Source organism: Schizophyllum commune (assembly GCF_000143185.2).
Source record: "Schizophyllum commune H4-8 unplaced genomic scaffold SCHCOscaffold_8, whole genome shotgun sequence".
Classification (NCBI taxonomy): Eukaryota; Fungi; Basidiomycota; class Agaricomycetes; order Agaricales; family Schizophyllaceae; genus Schizophyllum; species Schizophyllum commune.
In genome coordinates, this window is record NW_026089545.1 from 1603925 (window position 1) to 1618854 (window position 14930).

The 14930-nt window shown below is 56.9% G+C and overlaps 7 protein-coding genes across 7 annotated transcripts; 5 read left to right on the plus strand and 2 right to left on the minus strand.

Annotated features, from left to right (window-relative positions):
- Positions 1–682: 682 nt before the first annotated feature.
- On the plus strand, positions 683–1911 carry SCHCODRAFT_02690490 (uncharacterized protein; the record flags this gene model as incomplete). The annotated part of the gene is made up of 6 exons (XM_003030448.2): positions 683–794; positions 873–1020; positions 1078–1144; positions 1243–1359; positions 1438–1729; positions 1781–1911. The coding sequence occupies 6 exons, from the start codon at positions 683–685 to the stop codon at positions 1909–1911; spliced, it is 867 nt and encodes a 288-aa protein (XP_003030494.1).
- Positions 1912–1945: 34 nt separating this feature from the next.
- Positions 1946–3878, minus strand: SCHCODRAFT_02632191 (glycine cleavage system T protein). The gene is made up of 8 exons (XM_003030031.2): positions 3599–3878; positions 3441–3543; positions 3325–3391; positions 2972–3273; positions 2773–2918; positions 2417–2714; positions 2320–2364; positions 1946–2267 (listed from the first exon to the last, which is right to left on the minus strand). The coding sequence occupies exons 1-8, from the start codon at positions 3701–3703 to the stop codon at positions 2092–2094; spliced, it is 1242 nt and encodes a 413-aa protein (XP_003030077.2). The 5' UTR covers positions 3704–3878; the 3' UTR covers positions 1946–2091.
- Positions 3879–4371: 493 nt separating this feature from the next.
- On the plus strand, positions 4372–5626 carry SCHCODRAFT_02632193 (NAD(P)-binding protein). The gene is made up of 3 exons (XM_050345700.1): positions 4372–4953; positions 5019–5226; positions 5276–5626. Exons 1-3 carry the CDS (start codon positions 4555–4557, stop codon positions 5488–5490), a joined length of 822 nt encoding a protein of 273 aa, XP_050199295.1. The 5' UTR covers positions 4372–4554; the 3' UTR covers positions 5491–5626.
- A 57-nt stretch (positions 5627–5683) lies between these two features.
- On the plus strand, positions 5684–6721 carry SCHCODRAFT_02583794 (uncharacterized protein). The gene is made up of 3 exons (XM_050343942.1): positions 5684–5889; positions 5937–6445; positions 6495–6721. Coding segments are annotated over exons 1-3 (603 nt in total). The 5' UTR covers positions 5684–5797; the 3' UTR covers positions 6497–6721.
- A 790-nt stretch (positions 6722–7511) lies between these two features.
- Positions 7512–8542, plus strand: SCHCODRAFT_02583795 (NAD(P)-binding protein; the record flags this gene model as incomplete). The annotated part of the gene is made up of 2 exons (XM_003030446.2): positions 7512–8167; positions 8222–8542. The coding sequence occupies exons 1-2, from the start codon at positions 7565–7567 to the stop codon at positions 8540–8542; spliced, it is 924 nt and encodes a 307-aa protein (XP_003030492.1). The 5' UTR covers positions 7512–7564.
- An 80-nt stretch (positions 8543–8622) lies between these two features.
- On the minus strand, positions 8623–11838 carry SCHCODRAFT_02632203 (uncharacterized protein). Its single transcript, XM_003030030.2, has 9 exons — positions 11764–11838; positions 10902–11714; positions 10109–10851; positions 9985–10059; positions 9671–9932; positions 9387–9619; positions 9167–9324; positions 8897–9080; positions 8623–8839 (listed from the first exon to the last, which is right to left on the minus strand). The coding sequence occupies exons 1-9, from the start codon at positions 11784–11786 to the stop codon at positions 8751–8753; spliced, it is 2580 nt and encodes an 859-aa protein (XP_003030076.2). The 5' UTR covers positions 11787–11838; the 3' UTR covers positions 8623–8750.
- A 238-nt stretch (positions 11839–12076) lies between these two features.
- On the plus strand, positions 12077–14854 carry SCHCODRAFT_02632206 (dihydroxy-acid and 6-phosphogluconate dehydratase). The gene is made up of 16 exons (XM_003030445.2): positions 12077–12188; positions 12235–12319; positions 12368–12392; positions 12442–12485; positions 12537–12587; positions 12636–12715; positions 12767–12792; positions 12842–12854; positions 12905–12944; positions 12995–13003; positions 13060–13508; positions 13559–13631; positions 13696–13796; positions 13844–14182; positions 14237–14386; positions 14440–14854. The coding sequence occupies exons 1-16, from the start codon at positions 12166–12168 to the stop codon at positions 14735–14737; spliced, it is 1806 nt and encodes a 601-aa protein (XP_003030491.1). The 5' UTR covers positions 12077–12165; the 3' UTR covers positions 14738–14854.
- The last annotated feature ends 76 nt before the right edge of the window (positions 14855–14930 follow it).

The following is a 14930-nucleotide window of genomic DNA, read 5'->3' on the forward strand; positions in this document are numbered from 1 at the left end:
AGCGCATCGCCCAAGTGCGCGCCTCGAACCGAGCCTTTTCGAGCTCGGGGACTAACGAGTTATACCTTTACGACCTAATCAGCTTGGCGCCCGCAGGTCTAAGCACCGACAATAAGGAACACAGGAGAAAAGAGCCCACAGCATTCCAGAAATCATGCGCTCGTATTCTTCGCCCCAGGGAACATGAGCGAGATTGCGCGCAAGGGCAAGTTGGGCTTCGTTCTTGCTCTGAGCAGCCATTGCACGTCAGAGAGTCTCTTGAAGATTAGAGAGTGTGTGGAGGACGAGAATGCCGTGCTGTTTTCTTCAAACCTCCCAGTGCCGCAACGTCGGAAAGCAACGTGAATGATTATGCAGGGCCTTGTGGGTCCATAATTGAGCGCGCGTGGGTACACGTGTCGGGAAGTTCAACTTCTGACTTCATCGTTTCGGCAAGCATCATCGCCTGTGCTTTCATTGACTTCCCCACAATCCCGATGTGTCAATTCATCCATGCAGGTAGCCGGAGGACAAAGGCTGTGTCCTCGAGGCATCGCATAATCTGCTTCAAAGGCAACAAGTGATGATCAAAGGCGCGCCACCGCCTGGTGTTACCCCACCTTCATTCTTCTTCCCCTCATCCTACGGCGCCTGCACGACATAATCGACCTGCAGGCAGCCTGCTGAGTTCTACATGGCAAGGATGGTGACAGAGCCCTCCTTCGACAATATCTCATTCCCACTTACGCATGGCGACGTGCCAAACGAATGGGGATGCATACAGCTCTATGTCGCACTCTTTGGCGTCACGATAGGTGAGTAGACTTGGAATCTTATATTTCACTCATGTCCCATCGATGAACTACAATGCGCTCATACTGACTCCCTCATAGCCATCCACGGCCACGAGTCCATCACGTACAAGAGTGTCTGGCTTTTCGCAACCGCCGTCGTCTGCGCCGCAGTAGAAGTCCTCGGCTACGCGACACAACGGCGCGATGATTGGGAGGGCTTCGGGCACGACGACCCGCGTATGCTTCAGTGAGTTACCTGCGAAGCCGAGAGACGCGCTCTGAATGCACGCTGATGTCTTCATAGGTCTGTCGCGACGATAATAGGGCCTACGCCGCTCTTCGCAGCCCACTGCTTCATCATGAGCAATGTTGTGAGGCGACTGGGTACCTCATACAGCTTATTGAGTCCTGGTCTATGTGAGCTTTCTTCGCCAGCGCTGTTGGGGCTTGGCTGATATGACACCTACAGTCTCGGGCTTATTCTTGTGCTGTGTACGGCGGCCTTCGCCCGTCAACTGCGTGGAATATTAACATTGTTACCAGGACATCTTCGCATCGGCGATTCAGGGTGTCGGTAGTGGGATTCGTGCGTCAATAGACAGTTGCGACGTTGAGCGAGTAGGGTGTCCTTTCTCCGACTTGGCCCACCACTCACCAATCGCAGGGTCGGAAGATTATGCTTCGAGGGGTTTCCCTCCACATCGCCGTCCTCTCTTTCTTCGCGCTCTTCACTCTAGAGTTCTTTAGGCGCTACGCATTGGACAGACCACATCAGTCCTCCCTTGAAGCGCACCGGAAAGCATCGCCGTCAAGAGGGTCGCTAACTGACCGTCTGATACTCTGCCTATCGCTCCTCGGTGGATCGACGATGCTACTCCTCGTGCGCGCCATAGAGCGCATGTTAGCCCTGGCTGATGGTGAGGAGGGCGGTATGGTTAGGATAGAGGCCTGGTTGAGTAAGTCCGATGTATATATGCGTGAAGCGCGACGGCTGACGAGTGGCTCAGATATCTTCGATGCGGCGATCATCATCGTAGCGTTGTCCTTAGACGACATGCTCCATCCTCGGTGGTTGTGGGAGGAGGGCCAGGCAAGGAGGAACGAGGAGGAAGAGTACCTCATTGATGATGTACCATGACTCTCCGTATAGAAAGGGTGTCGGACGCAAGTGATACAACATGACCACCGCTGTTGAAGCGCATTCGATTGATACGTCTGTAGCCCTCTATATATCCCATCAGATGTCTAGCTAGCACTTAGCTAGACGACGCGCAACACCTAATGTCATACCACCAGTACGCGTCTGCAAGCCCAGCTCTCAACCGCGGTAGTACTTCGTCGGCACGAAGGGCATAGGCGTGATGACCGCCTTCCGCGCCTTCCCGCGCACGGCCACCGCGAGCTCGGTGCCCTTCTTGTGCAACCCGTTCTTTACGTAGCCCATAGCGATGTTCTTCCCCAATGTGGGAGAGGGGATGCCCGAGGTGACGACGCCTGGTTCAGGTTGTCAAACTCGGGGGGAGAGCAGATGCACATATTCACGTACCAATCGCCTCTGACATCGTCGGCGACTCAAGTATTTGAGCGCCGTCTGGAAGGATGTGTAAGCAGAGGTAGAAGGACAGACAAGGGGTAGTACTTACGGCGAGCAGGAGCACCCTCGACAATCAAGCCTACCCTCCGACGAGGCGGACCCTCCTGAATGTGCTTAAGCACACCCTCAGTGCCGATGAAGCCGCCGGTCTTCTTCCGTTCCTTGCCAATCACCCAACCCAAGCCAGCCTCGATGGGTGTCGTCGTCTCATCAAGGTCGCTTCCATACAAGCACATGCCTGCCTCCAGCCTCAAGCTATCGCGCGCGCCCAAGCCGGTGAGCTGCACGTTATCGGGCTTGCTCAGCAGCTGCGCGACGTCGTACGTCTGGTCGGGCGGAATGGAGATCTGGGGAAGAGGTGAGTCGCTACGATGATGGAAGGTGAAGGCGTCGACAGGGGCGTACCTCGAAGCCGTCCTCCCCAGTGTATCCACCGCGCGCAACATGCAAGTTGAAGCCACCGTCGATTGGAACAAATGCGGACTTGCCGAAGGTGAGAGTACGCAGGTCGAAGGACGTCAAGGTCTGGAGATAGCCAGCCGCTTCGGGGCCTGCACGGATGGTCAACGAGTGTACTCGACGACGCAGCGCCAAACATGCACACCTTGCAACGCAAGCAGCCCCCACCCCTCCAGCACCTCATGCTCGACCGGGCCCTCCTTCGCGACCTCGCCAGCGTTCCACTCAGCGAGCTTCTCTTTGAACCATGCGAGATCGCGCTCGCGACGTCCGGCGTTCGTGACTACGTAGAACGCGTCCTGCGAGTGCTTCGTGATGACAGTATCGTCGATGATGCCTCCGGCCTCGTTGAGGAGCACGCTCAGAGTGGATGTATAGGGGGAGAGTGCAGATAGGGACGAGGGCGTGATCCATTCGAGGAATGCAGTTGCGGTGGGGCCACGGAAGCTACCTGTAGTTTAGCACGGATGAAGTACATGATGCGAGGAACGAACGCACTTCGACTGCACCATGTGCCCAACATCGAACAAGCCTGCCGCCTCGCGAACATGCTTGTGGCTGGCGACTATTTACGTCCATGAGCAACCTCAAGGCACGAGTGGAAGACTACGCACCTTGGCCGACCCCCGCGTACTCTAGGGGCATGGAGTACCCAGCGAAGGGCACCATTTTAGCACCATTCTGGAGATGGAAGTCGTATAGACCGGTCTTCCTGAGCTAGAGGACATGCATGTCAGATCGTTGCTCACGCTCCCCCAGGTGAACTACGCACAGTACCGTCTGCCGCGGACGCATACCCGCGCGCCGGGCGCATCGCGCTCTTCAACGCATACTGCCTGCACGCGCGAAGTCCCAAAGCTCTCTGAATCAAAGTCATCGTGAAGAGGCAAGGAAGGGGGTCGTGACGGTTAAGGGGAGGGAAGGGTGTATGCGGCCTCGCGTAGAAGGGCAGTCAATCCCTTGGGGGATAAGGAAAGAATTTCCAAGCTATCGCAGAGCGGCTCCCGCACGATCCCGCTCTCGATGTTCGAGGCGTTGTTCACCGAGCCAGCACCGAGCACACCGGTCCGGACAGCCGAGCCGCGGGACTCCGAACAAGGTGATCAAAACCTTCCTTCTTGGGATATATACGCAGCGATTTTCCTTTTATCGCCCTCTTCACATATTATTGACTTCTTCTATGTATCTGGAAGATGCTTGCTCGATAGATCTTCAGCAAGACACTAGTGGAAACTGAACAAGCAGGGTGGACATTGGTAGCATTGATAGCATTATTTTTCGACCGTCACTGACCTCACTGTAATCACCGCATCGGACTGGTTAGCGCTGTCTTTACGCCCATTGACAGGTTCATATGATGCTGGTCATGGCACTGGGGGTGAGCTGACTATACTTGCTGGGACAGAAGCCTCCTTATAGTTCCTGAGCTAGTGATCGTCCGAGTGGTGCAGCCACATACAATACCTCCACAGACCAGCCACCCAGCTATATAGCAAGGCGGCACTCAGAATGAACCCATAACGTACCGGAAGGTCGCAAGGGGCAGTAGGATCCTCGGAAACTCAACCTTGGCAAGGGAGAGAAACCGCACACTTCGCAGACGTGAAAGGCGTCACGAACGAAGCCAAGAGCTATCGTCGGGGAAGATCCTGCCGTGTCAAGCGTGTCATGGGAGGAGGGATATATAAAGTGACGAGGAATAGCGCGCGCACCTTAATCTTTGCTCCCATGGCCGCCTCCAACGAACCCACAGTGTACTTGGTGAGCGGCGCGAACCGCGGTATCGGTATGGTGCACCCTGCCTGCGTTGCTGAACGTGCTCACGCCAGCACATCGCCAGGTCTCGCCATAGTGACTCTACTTGCCTCCCGTTCAGACGCCATCGTCTTCGCTGGCGCTCGCAGCCCCGAGAGCGCCGACAAGCTGCACGCGCTTTCGCGGGCGCATCCAGGACGTGTCCATGTCGTCAAGCTCGTGTCTGCGGACCGCGCGGACAACGACGCCGCCGTGGAGGAAATAAAGCGGACGGCGGGCCATCTGAACGTCGTCATCGCCAACGCTGGCATCAGCGACTGCTTCAAGGATGCCCTGGCGATATCTCCCGAGGAGATGACTAGACATTTTGAGGCAAGTGGGATGCGGAGCCAATCAGCCGGCACTGCTCACGCGTATCGGCACTCTCCGCCCTTTAGGTCAATACGAACGGTCCACTCGTCCTCTTCCAAGCGACGTACCCACTTCTGCGAGCGAGTAAAGCGCCCAAGTTCGCAGCAGTCACGTCGCACGTCGGCAGCATCGCCGGGGGGACGCAGCTCGAGAACACCGTATACGCGTACGGTGCGTCGAAGGCGGCCCTCAATTGGGTTACGCGGAAGCTGCACTTCCAGTACCCGGAGATCAGTGAGTTCGCGCAAGCGATGTGTGAGCACATAGCTCACCTGAAATGCAGCCATCTTCCCCATCGCCCCGGGAGGTGCCGACACCGATATGGTCAAGGTGTCTCTGACGCTAGATCCGGGGATGCAGAAAGTCATCGATGGGTACTCGCTCGGGCCGCCCGAGGTATGTGCGAGAGGAGTTCTCGAGCAAGTGGACATCGCAACGCGGGAGACGCATGGGGGAAAGTTGGTGGATTACACCGGATTAGACAAGTGGGAGTGGTGAAAGAGCTGGGCGTAGAATACGGAGCCTTCTTGGAGCGAGCTATAGGACCTGGTTCAAGTCGTACTGGAACCTGAAAGGGTATTCAGAACGATCAATGATGATTGTTGCAGTCAAGGCGCGAGCGGCGAGGTCCGAGGGGACGATGATGCGGCTGTGCGTCGCGTGGTTTCAATTATGGACGCCACATGCTGGACCTCGCTCTCCTTGACTTCATCGTCTTCTTCACGACCTTCGCCTATTTCCTCCCGTACCACCCCTGGAGGCTCAGCGGCGCCGAAGCTGCCCTCTTTCTCCCTGATTGCGCAGAATGGCTCCTCCATCTAGCAGTCGTGCTCCAGGCGGATCCCCAGTTGCGCGAGACTATCAGCCATCCGGGTCGACCGTTCCCTCTCTCGGCGGGTGTGTTGCACGTTCTGTGTGCTCACGTCTCGGCTGACCACTCTCAGTGGCGATGCCAAGACTCCCATGATTGCTGGCTCCGTCTGCGGTGGACTCATGGCCATCGCATGGATCATCGGCTTCACCATATACTTCCGCAAGCGCTGGAAGCGCAAGATTCGCAACCGCAAGCGGCGCGCAGGGCTCGAGGTACCTCTCAGCCCACATGAAGGCCCAGAGGCCCCACAGGAGAAGGTCGTCATACCTCCTGACCCCGCTGTCCTGGCCGGTCTTGCGAAACCAGGATCAGATGCCTTCGAGGGGATGGAGGACTTGAGGAAACCACGAATAACACGAGGGCTCAGCAGGGCGAAGGGCCGGCTGGAAGGCATCTTTGAGCAGGAGGAGAAGACCAAAGGATCCCCACGTCCCTCATCTTCGTCTGCACCCACTCTCGATTGCGGTCCCCCCACTGCCTCGCATTCAACAACGACAATTAAGCCACCGCCACCACCTCCGCCTCCCCGCCATCCGCGCAATTCGAGCGGAGAGACTGCAGCTCCTCCATCTTCCTCGTGTGCGTGACATGCTCCGTAGCAGTTGTTTTCCTTGCTGACGATTATCAGAGCCTACGTCTTCCCGACCCGGACACGACCCTGTAATTGACAATGTCACGGCTACCCATATATTACTACGGTTAATGCGGACTCATGACCATATCCTTATGCTCTGCTTGTATTCTCATTCTACATCTATCGTCTATCTTGCGGATTGCTCAAGATGTTCGTCATCTATCATCGCCGTCCTGCATCAAAGCCCCCTTTCGCGCAGTACACCAGTGGATAGCACAGCTGAAGCACTATTTGTGTGCTTAACACTCGCGGTAAGCTATCTCCATTTTGGGCTTCGCTTATACTGCCAGTGTAGTCATGAACGCTTCAGCGGCATATTGTATTCTACTTGAGGTGCGTACCCAAGATCCTTGGGAGTTGACTTATCATGGTCCTTCGCAGGCAGCAGCTTACTCCAAGCATGTATTACTCTCATGCTCCTGTGCCCCTGGGCATAAGATGCCTGACTCCCATGCAACGGTCGGCACAATCGAAAATCAAAAGCGAGTATCTGTACAGGACACAATACCTTCTTGATGGGGAACGGATAAGCGGTCCGACCAAGGTCCAATTGGAGGAAGTCACACTGAGTCAGCATCTTCAGGCGTCAGAGTCAGACTCGCAACCAAGATATCATCTACGCGCTTCCAACCTCTTATCCGGTCCGCTCAACTCGACCAAGGACCGTCTGTTCTGATCCCCTAGGCTTGATACTCCTCAAGAGCTCTAGGAATCGTGCACTGCTAGGCAATATGGGAAGGCTGTTAAGACCTGGCCCACTTGCATGCCGCGCAACTGGCAGGCCGGCATCATGATGAACTTGTCCTCGACACCTGCTTCATAAGCCGCCGCGACGCCGCGCAGATGCGAACACACTCCACGACGCTGCCGGAAGACGACGACGATCTTCGGTGGCGCAGCCGCCGTTTCACCTTACCAATCAACATGTTGGCCTTTCAGACGCGCAAGATGTATGCCTCCCAGCGGTCCCTATAAGAGAGGATGGGTTCTGCCATGGATGCATCTTCACCACCTTCATCTCCCAGCCTTCAGCCACACTGGCACGCACTACTCATCCTCTCAATATGCCGTCTGCATCTGCTGCGCGCTCCTACAACGCCGCTCAAGTGCCTACCACTAAGGATCTGCCCGTTGCTGTCTTCGTCGGCGGCACCAGCGGTATAGGCCGCGCCATGGCATCTGCCTTCGCCACCCACACCAACGGTCGCGCCCGCATCGTCATCGTCGGCCGAAACCAGAAAGCCGCCGAGGACCTACGCGCCACCCTCCCCTCCCCCGCCCGCGAACAACTGCTCTTCATACCCTGCGACATGAAGCTCATGCGCAACGTCGCCGCCGCCACGCGCGAGCTCGCCGCGCACGGCGTCGACAAGATCAATTACCTCGTGCTGTCGTCGGGCGTGCTGCCCGCGGAGGGCCGCATCGAGACGGAGGAGGGCATCGACGAGAAGCTCGCGATCGCGTACTATGGGCGGTGGAAGTTTGTATATGAGCTGCAGGAGGCCCTCGCGAAGGCGGCCGCGGCGGGCGAGCCGGCCAAGGTTCTGACGGTGCTCGCGGCTGGTGCCGGTGGGCCTATCGAGCTGGACGACCTCGGACTGAAGAAGAACTACGGCCTCATTCACACCTCGAAATCGCAGGCGACATATACAGATCTGATGGTAGAAGTGAGTACAACCATTGTATCCGCCAAGATGCTGCCACTGACCTTCTGCCCGAAGAAATTTGCAGAACTCCACCCAGAGGTGTCCTTCGTACACGCGTACCCTGGCATAGTGAAGACGGATCTGCTGTCGAACGCTTCGTCTGGAATGCTGAAGGCGTTGCACTGCATCATGGACCCCTTCATAACTCTCATCGGCAACACCGCCGAAGACTGCGCGGAGCTTATGTGGTATGCTGTCTACCAGAGTGGCCCAGGCTTCGCGCGGATCAATCCCAAGGGAGAGGACATCGGTATGAAGGAATACTATGGCTCGGAGGAAGCGAAGGAGTTGGTGTGGGAGCACAGCCTGGAAGTGACGCGATCGCGGAAAGAGTGATTTGAACACCACGTTGAACCTTGCAACTACCTGCTGTTTGTTTGTATTATACTTACTGTATCTTGTGGACAGTACTGAACTCGTAACTTACTTACCTGAATTAATTGCGCTGTGCCGCACGCGGATTGCCACGGATTGCCATAGGAAAACAGAGATAGTGAAGGTCCTTGGAAAGAGTCCACAAATATGTAAAAACAGAACAAGGTCGCTAGGCCACGTGCCGACTTCGCCGCGACTTGAGCGTACTCGAACGGTCGATAGCAGTCTTTAGGCTGCGTATAGTCTGCACAATATCGGCTGCAAGCAGGGTGTTAGCATGAACGGATACGCAATGCTCCCACACCGACAACTCACCTGCCTGCTTCGCACTCTCCGCCTCGAAGTCGTACCGCTTCTTCCCCCCAGCATGGTTCAGGATCAACTTGAACGAGTTTGACATCTTGTGCGACTGCGAGATCTCGACGATGTTCTTGATGTGGTACGACGCCGTGCGCGAGCTGTCGAATACGGCCTTCGGCTTGTTCGTGGACGGCATGATCTGGAGGGAGAATGATGGTGAGTTTTTTGGGGCCATAGAGCGATGTGACATAGGAAGAGAAGAGCAACGAGGCTTCCTATACGCACATGTATATAACCTCCATCGATGGCCAGGACCCGTTCCTGCCGGGTCACCAACATGGGCATCTTGCGGTGGATCACATATTTCTTGTACGCCGCCGTGTAGTCCAGCGCAGACGACAGCTGCATCTCTGGCGTATCCGACATGCGTTTGAAGATACTCGCTGCAAGCAAACCCTTCATTAGCAACCTTCTCTATTACCGCAGCACCACTACGACCACTCACCATTCGGGTCCGTCGTTTTCCCCGCCACCTGTATCAGATCGTGCCCAAGCTGCGGCAGCATGCTCTTCTTCACAAGCACCAGCTCGCGCTTGCCCTGCAGACTCGCGACGGTGCGGTCGAGCGGAATGAGGATGCTCATGTCCGCGAGCAGTAGGGCGTAGTCCTTCGGGTTGTCGAGCTTGCGCTTGCGGCAGACGAGTTCAAGCGCTTCTTGCATATACATGCCGGCGGAGCTGAAGGACTATCAGCCAATTGTCGTTACCCCATGATCGAGATTCTCTTACACTGGTATCGTCGTGGATATATGCACCGCATCCGCCGTATCGGCAACGCGGATGCGCAGGAAGATCTGCGGGCCGTGGCTCGAAGACGGTCCGAGTGATGTCGAAAGGTTGAGCGAGCCAAAAGAAGATGCAGCCATAGCGGACCCCAAAGGCAGTGAGAGCGAGGTGGGAGCGGCCAGCGCTTTCGCGGTGTTCTGCTGATTGGCGGTGACGCGCGACGGTCGGCGTTGGATCTTGGCCTCGATGGCGAGGTTCTGTTGGACTGCACGATATGAGCCAGATGTCACATTATTGTATGGATGACGAGGGTTTACCTTGTGTCGGATTCGCCTCCATGACGACGTAGGCGTCAGACATGAACTTGCTGATCCTCCCATTTCGGTCGGGTGCTAGACGATTGTCAGAATGTGGAAGGTGAAGATGATGCGCGCCACGCACCAGGGAAGTCGTCGTCGGGCTCGCCGTCCTCTTCCGCCATGCGCAAAATCCAACCAACAGCACTAACCCGCACATGCCATCGCTCATCGTCCTCGCCCGACAACCCAGCATCGATCCTTGGCTCCCAACCCTCCTTCCAATACGTATACAGCGCAAACCCAATAACCTCCTCCACCGTCGCATCTCGCCGAATACACAGTTGCAGCGGCTTGCCCCTCGGCTTCGTCGCATGAGGGAAATAAACGGGTATGGTCATCGCGCCCGGCTGCCCGCGCCCCGAGATCGCCGCGTACAGCTCCGCGAACGGGTTCGACGAGCTGTCCTCCTGCGCAAGCATCGCTGTAAGCGCGGAGCGCTGCGGGCGCGCGGGGGGCACCTTGCTGCGCGTGAAGGTAAGGATGCCATCGTCAGGCCGAGGTGTCTCGACGGGGGGAGCGGGCTCGGCGTCGTCGCCGGATTCGGTGGCGGGGCGGTCGAGCTTGCGCGGGGGGTAGTAGGGGGCGTCGTTGGCGCGCTGCGTGTTTGGCGAGGGGGTAAGCATCTCGAAGTAGGGGCCGATGCGGTTGGGGGAAGAGGATGTAGTAGAGGAATGCGTCTCGTGGACTGGACTGAGGCGGCCGGTGGCGCGACCGGTGGTGGGGGAGAGGGCGGCTGACGAAGAAAGGGAACCAGTGAGCATTGAGAGAGCTTCTGAACCACTGTCGTCGGAGGTGATGCCAGGACTGCGTGTTTCAGCGAAGTCTCTGAAGGGGCGTCAGCGTAGCGCACAGTAATTGTGTTCATATCCACGCACGGATCGAATTCGTCCCCGTCGTCAAGACTTGCGGTATCGCCCACCACATCGAACTCATCCGATGAGGATTCGTCCATGATCGGCACGCCGAGATCGTCCTCCTCAGATGAATCTTCCTCTTCTGACGACGTATCGAAGCTGAGGGGTTTGGCAGGCGCGTTGCTGGCGGGAGGCACGCCGCGAGGGCGTGCGGCCATTCTGAGTCTTCTTCTGCGCTCCATCTCGGCGGCGCCCTTGAACTTGGGAATAAACTGAACGACCTTGTTCACAGGCTGCTCTTCCTCTGGCGGTGGCGTTGCTTCGTGCACTTGTACATCGATCGCCTCCGCACTAGCTTTGCCTTCGTCTTCAGCTGCAGCGTCTTCCACCATGGTCGCAGATGATGTGGCATGATTGAGAGGCGGTGCGGCCTGCGCAGGCTTCTCGGGGACTGGAGGGGGCTTCTCGTCATCGTCGTCGTTGGAAAGGATGCTCCTAACGTCGGCCGCTTTGGGGATGTTGGACATGCGCTTCGACGTCGATGCGCGTTTTCCATTGACACGTAGTCCGAGACCGCCTGTGCGACCTCCCATTATGGTTTGAGTGTACTTGAGGCGGCGAGCACCAGGGAAGCCAGAAGGGCGATCGTCCTCGTCTTCGGAAAGCGGAGGACTTGGGGGCGAGAGGAGTTCGGGCCATTGCTCTTCGTCTGCGAGGGAAGAAGCAGTGATGTAGGGGTTGTTCTGGTATGCGTCGTCGAAGGTGATTAGACGCGGCCCATAGGGGTCCTCAACGTCTCGCAGGTACGACAACCGAAGTCGATGGATGAGATAACTGAGATCCAATGAGCAAGTAGGCGAAAGTTAAGCAGGTACATGCGCACTCTGTGTCGCTAATCAACGACATGACTGGCACTCTCAGCGCATGACAAGTGAGCTACTTAGCAGTGATGGTTCAAGACAGGCAAGTTGGCGACGCCTGCTTGCCAAATGCGGGGAACGCCTCGGACCTCCGCGGCACATTCGCGTGGGTGGCGCGCTTGTCCCGAACCCTCATCATCATAGCGGACCTATGACTTAGGCTTGTTTTTATACCCGTACGCTGCTCACAATGGACCCCAATCTGATAATCCGACGACTTCGATTCGCTGGACCGAGTCACGAGTGAAAGCGGCCACCGGGCCTCATGACGTTACGGCCCGTCTCCCCTCCTTCGCGGCCCTATAAACGGCGCGAGAACACTCCGTTCAACGCTTCTTAACCTCCCAGACCTCTCAGCGATAGCAATGGCTGATACGGGCGTGCAAATGTACGCTACCCCTTCGCTCCAGAGACGTTTCCTCATCCCTCGGCAGCCACAGTGTCTCTGGGGCATCCCCTAGCGCTCCTGCATCTACACCCAAACTAAACAAGATCTCATGTCAAATCACTCAGGAAAAGGTGTGCGCTGGCGGGAAACCCTAGAACCATCGCTCATACGGTCTTCAGATACGCGGCGGCGCCCAAGCAATGCGTAGGTTCCCTCGATCCTGATAACTCCCCACTTGCTTACTGAAAATCAGTGTATGCCGTCGGACTCACAGAGGAGGATATGAACAAGCCGCAGGTATACTTAGTGATAATATCAGCGATTGTATGTCCTCTGAACGTCCCTTAGATCGGTATCTCGCCCATTTGGTGGGAAGGCAACCCTTGCAACGTGCACTTGGTAAAGATGACCTGCTGTAATCGCAGCTCTACCCTTACCCCCGCTTAGCTTGATTTGGCCAAGCATGTCAAAAAAGGCTGCGAGGACGAAGAGATGGTTGGCTTGATCTTCAACACCATCGGCGTCAGGTATAGTGCATCGACGAGACCAGACTAATAAGTCCTCATCGCCCTTCACAGCGATGCGATAACTATGGGAACAGATGGTAAGCCAAGTTACAGATGGTCAGAGCGCTTTCTTATCCCTGCGACTAGGCATGCGCTATTCGTACGTGTGAATGTGACCGCAGTCGTGCCGCTTTGTGAATTCCTCTTCAGCCTTCCTAGTCGCGACCTGATTGCAGATTCCATTGAGGCGGTATGCGTCCTTGCACCTGATCTTCAATGGCTGGCTGACTACACTACCAGGTGACCATGGTACTCACAAACCGTCGAGCGTGTAGCTAAGCTTTGTCTAATCTCACACCCTCCAGGCCCAGCACTACGACGCCAACATCTCCATCCCTGGCTGCGACAAGAACATGCCCGGCTGTCTCATGGCCGCCGCCCGCCACAACCGGCCCACTATAATCGTCTACGGCGGCACCATCCAGCCCGGCACCCGGCACGTCGACTGCCCGGGCATGGGCTTCGAGAAGGGCGGCACCGTCAACATCTCCGACGCCTTCGAGTCGTACGGCGCCTTCGCAGTGGGGAAGATCAGCGACGACGAGCGCTTTGATGTGGTCCGGCACGCGTGCCCGGGGCCCGGGGCGTGTGGCGGGATGTTCACGGCGAATACGATGAGCTCGGCGCTGGAGGTGCTGGGGATCAGTCTGCCGTACTCGGCGAGTACGCCTGCGACGTATCCGGCGAAAGTGCAGGAGTGTGTGAAGGCGGCCGGGTATCTGAAGAAGTTGTTGGAGAAGGATATCAAGCCAAAGTGGGTGGGAGGCATTCTGCTAGTTTCTCATTGGATGCTTACGTGCACAGGGATATCTTGACTCGCCAGTCCTTCTTGAACGCCATCGCGGTGATCAATGTCATTGGCGGATCGACGAACGCGGTATGCATTCTTGACGCTGCGTTACTGCTTGCGTACCAATAACGATTGACGATCAATCAATCAGGTTCTGCACCTTCTCGCCATTGCGCGTGCTGCCGACGTCGAGCTCTCGATTGATGACTTCCAGAATGTCGCCGACAAGACACCCTTCCTTGCCAACCTCATGTACGTCTACCCCTCCTTCATCATATTCCCTCCTCATCCCTCCCCAGGCCCTCCGGCAAATTCTACATGGAAGACGTCCACAAAATCGGCGGCATCCCTGCCATCGTCAAATACCTCCTCGCCAACACCACCCTCCTCGACGGCAATCAACTCACCGTCACCGGCAAGACACTCGCCGAGAACGTTGCGGACGCCCCGGACATCGACTTCAGCTTGCTCTCCGACGGCACGCCCGCGCAGGACGTCGTGCGCCCGTTGGAAAGGCCGATCAAGCCCACGGGGCACTTGACGATCTTGAGAGGCAATCTGGCGCCTGGGGCGGCGGTGGCGAAGTTGACGGGGAAGGAGGGGTTGCGGTTTGAGGGGGAAGCGATTTGTTTCGATAGGTGGGTGGGGTGGGATTAGGAAGGGAATGGGGCGAAGCTAACGGGAATGTATAGCTTGGACGCTGGCTTCTATCCTGCGTTGGAGGCAGGGAAGATCAAACCGGGTATGGTCGTTATCTTCCGGTATCAAGGTCCGAAGGGTGCCCCAGGTATGCCGGAAATGCTCGGACCCACGGGCGCCCTCGCCGGCGCAGGTCTCCTTGGGTACGTTCTTTTCCTGTCCCCCTTCCCTTGTTACGCACTCACCATACTATCAGCCAAACCGCCCTCATCACCGACGGCCGCTTCTCTGGCGCCTCGCGCGGCTTCATTATCGGGCACGTCGTCCCCGAGGCGCGCCTCGGCGGGCCCCTCGCGCTCGTCCACGACGGCGACCGCATCGTCATCGACGCCAAAACGCGCACCATCAACTGGGAGGTCAGCGACGAGGAGAAGAAGCGTCGGGAGGATGAGTGGAAGAAGTCGGATCTTGGCAAGTTGAATGTGAAGCGTGGGGTGCTGCTCAGGTATGCGAGGGATGTGGCATCGGCGAGTGAGGGCGCGTACTGCGATTGAGCAGTCGATGGAGTGTGTCTAGTAAGGGAAATTTCAATGCATCAGTGACAATACGTGTACCACTCTGTTTCTGTATGCTTTTGGCGTAGTCTCCAGGAATGAGAGAATTGACATTCAGCGGCGTCGATGAATATTGATATTGTCATTGTTCCCAACGGGGATACGGGAGCAAAGAAGCTACCTGCATACCCGC

What these genes read in the sequence shown, in the direction of transcription:
- SCHCODRAFT_02632203 (XM_003030030.2), bottom strand. Translation starts at nt 11,786, where the DNA reads ATGTCGTTGATTAGCGACACAGA. An exon ending in GCCCGACGACGACTTCCCTG is followed by an intron (nt 10,060 to 10,108) that starts GTGCGTGGCGCG and finishes ACAATCGTCTAG; the next exon opens with CACCCGACCGAAATGGGAGG. An exon ending in GAAAACGACGGACCCGAATG is followed by an intron (nt 9,325 to 9,386) that starts GTGAGTGGTCGT and finishes GTTTGCTTGCAG; the next exon opens with CGAGTATCTTCAAACGCATG.
- SCHCODRAFT_02632191 (XM_003030031.2), bottom strand. Translation starts at nt 3,703, where the DNA reads ATGACTTTGATTCAGAGAGCTTTGGGACTTCGCGCGTGCAGGCAGTAT. An exon ending in GTACGCGGGGGTCGGCCAAG is followed by an intron (nt 3,392 to 3,440) that starts GTGCGTAGTCTT and finishes GGACGTAAATAG; the next exon opens with TCGCCAGCCACAAGCATGTT. An exon ending in GACGATGTCAGAGGCGATTG is followed by an intron (nt 2,268 to 2,319) that starts GTACGTGAATAT and finishes AACCTGAACCAG; the next exon opens with GCGTCGTCACCTCGGGCATC.
- SCHCODRAFT_02632206 (XM_003030445.2), top strand. Translation starts at nt 12,166, where the DNA reads ATGGCTGATACGGGCGTGCAAAT. An exon ending in AGGATATGAACAAGCCGCAG is followed by an intron (nt 12,486 to 12,536) that starts GTATACTTAGTG and finishes AACGTCCCTTAG; the next exon opens with ATCGGTATCTCGCCCATTTG. An exon ending in GCCGGCGCAGGTCTCCTTGG is followed by an intron (nt 14,387 to 14,439) that starts GTACGTTCTTTT and finishes CCATACTATCAG; the next exon opens with CCAAACCGCCCTCATCACCG.
- SCHCODRAFT_02583794 (XM_050343942.1), top strand. Translation starts at nt 5,798, where the DNA reads ATGGCTCCTCCATCTAGCAGTCGTGCTCCAGGCGGATCCCCAGTTGCG. An exon ending in ACCGTTCCCTCTCTCGGCGG is followed by an intron (nt 5,890 to 5,936) that starts GTGTGTTGCACG and finishes GACCACTCTCAG; the next exon opens with TGGCGATGCCAAGACTCCCA.
- SCHCODRAFT_02632193 (XM_050345700.1), top strand. Translation starts at nt 4,555, where the DNA reads ATGGCCGCCTCCAACGAACCCACAGTGTACTTGGTGAGCGGCGCGAAC. An exon ending in AGATGACTAGACATTTTGAG is followed by an intron (nt 4,954 to 5,018) that starts GCAAGTGGGATG and finishes TCCGCCCTTTAG; the next exon opens with GTCAATACGAACGGTCCACT. An exon ending in CTTCCAGTACCCGGAGATCA is followed by an intron (nt 5,227 to 5,275) that starts GTGAGTTCGCGC and finishes CCTGAAATGCAG; the next exon opens with CCATCTTCCCCATCGCCCCG.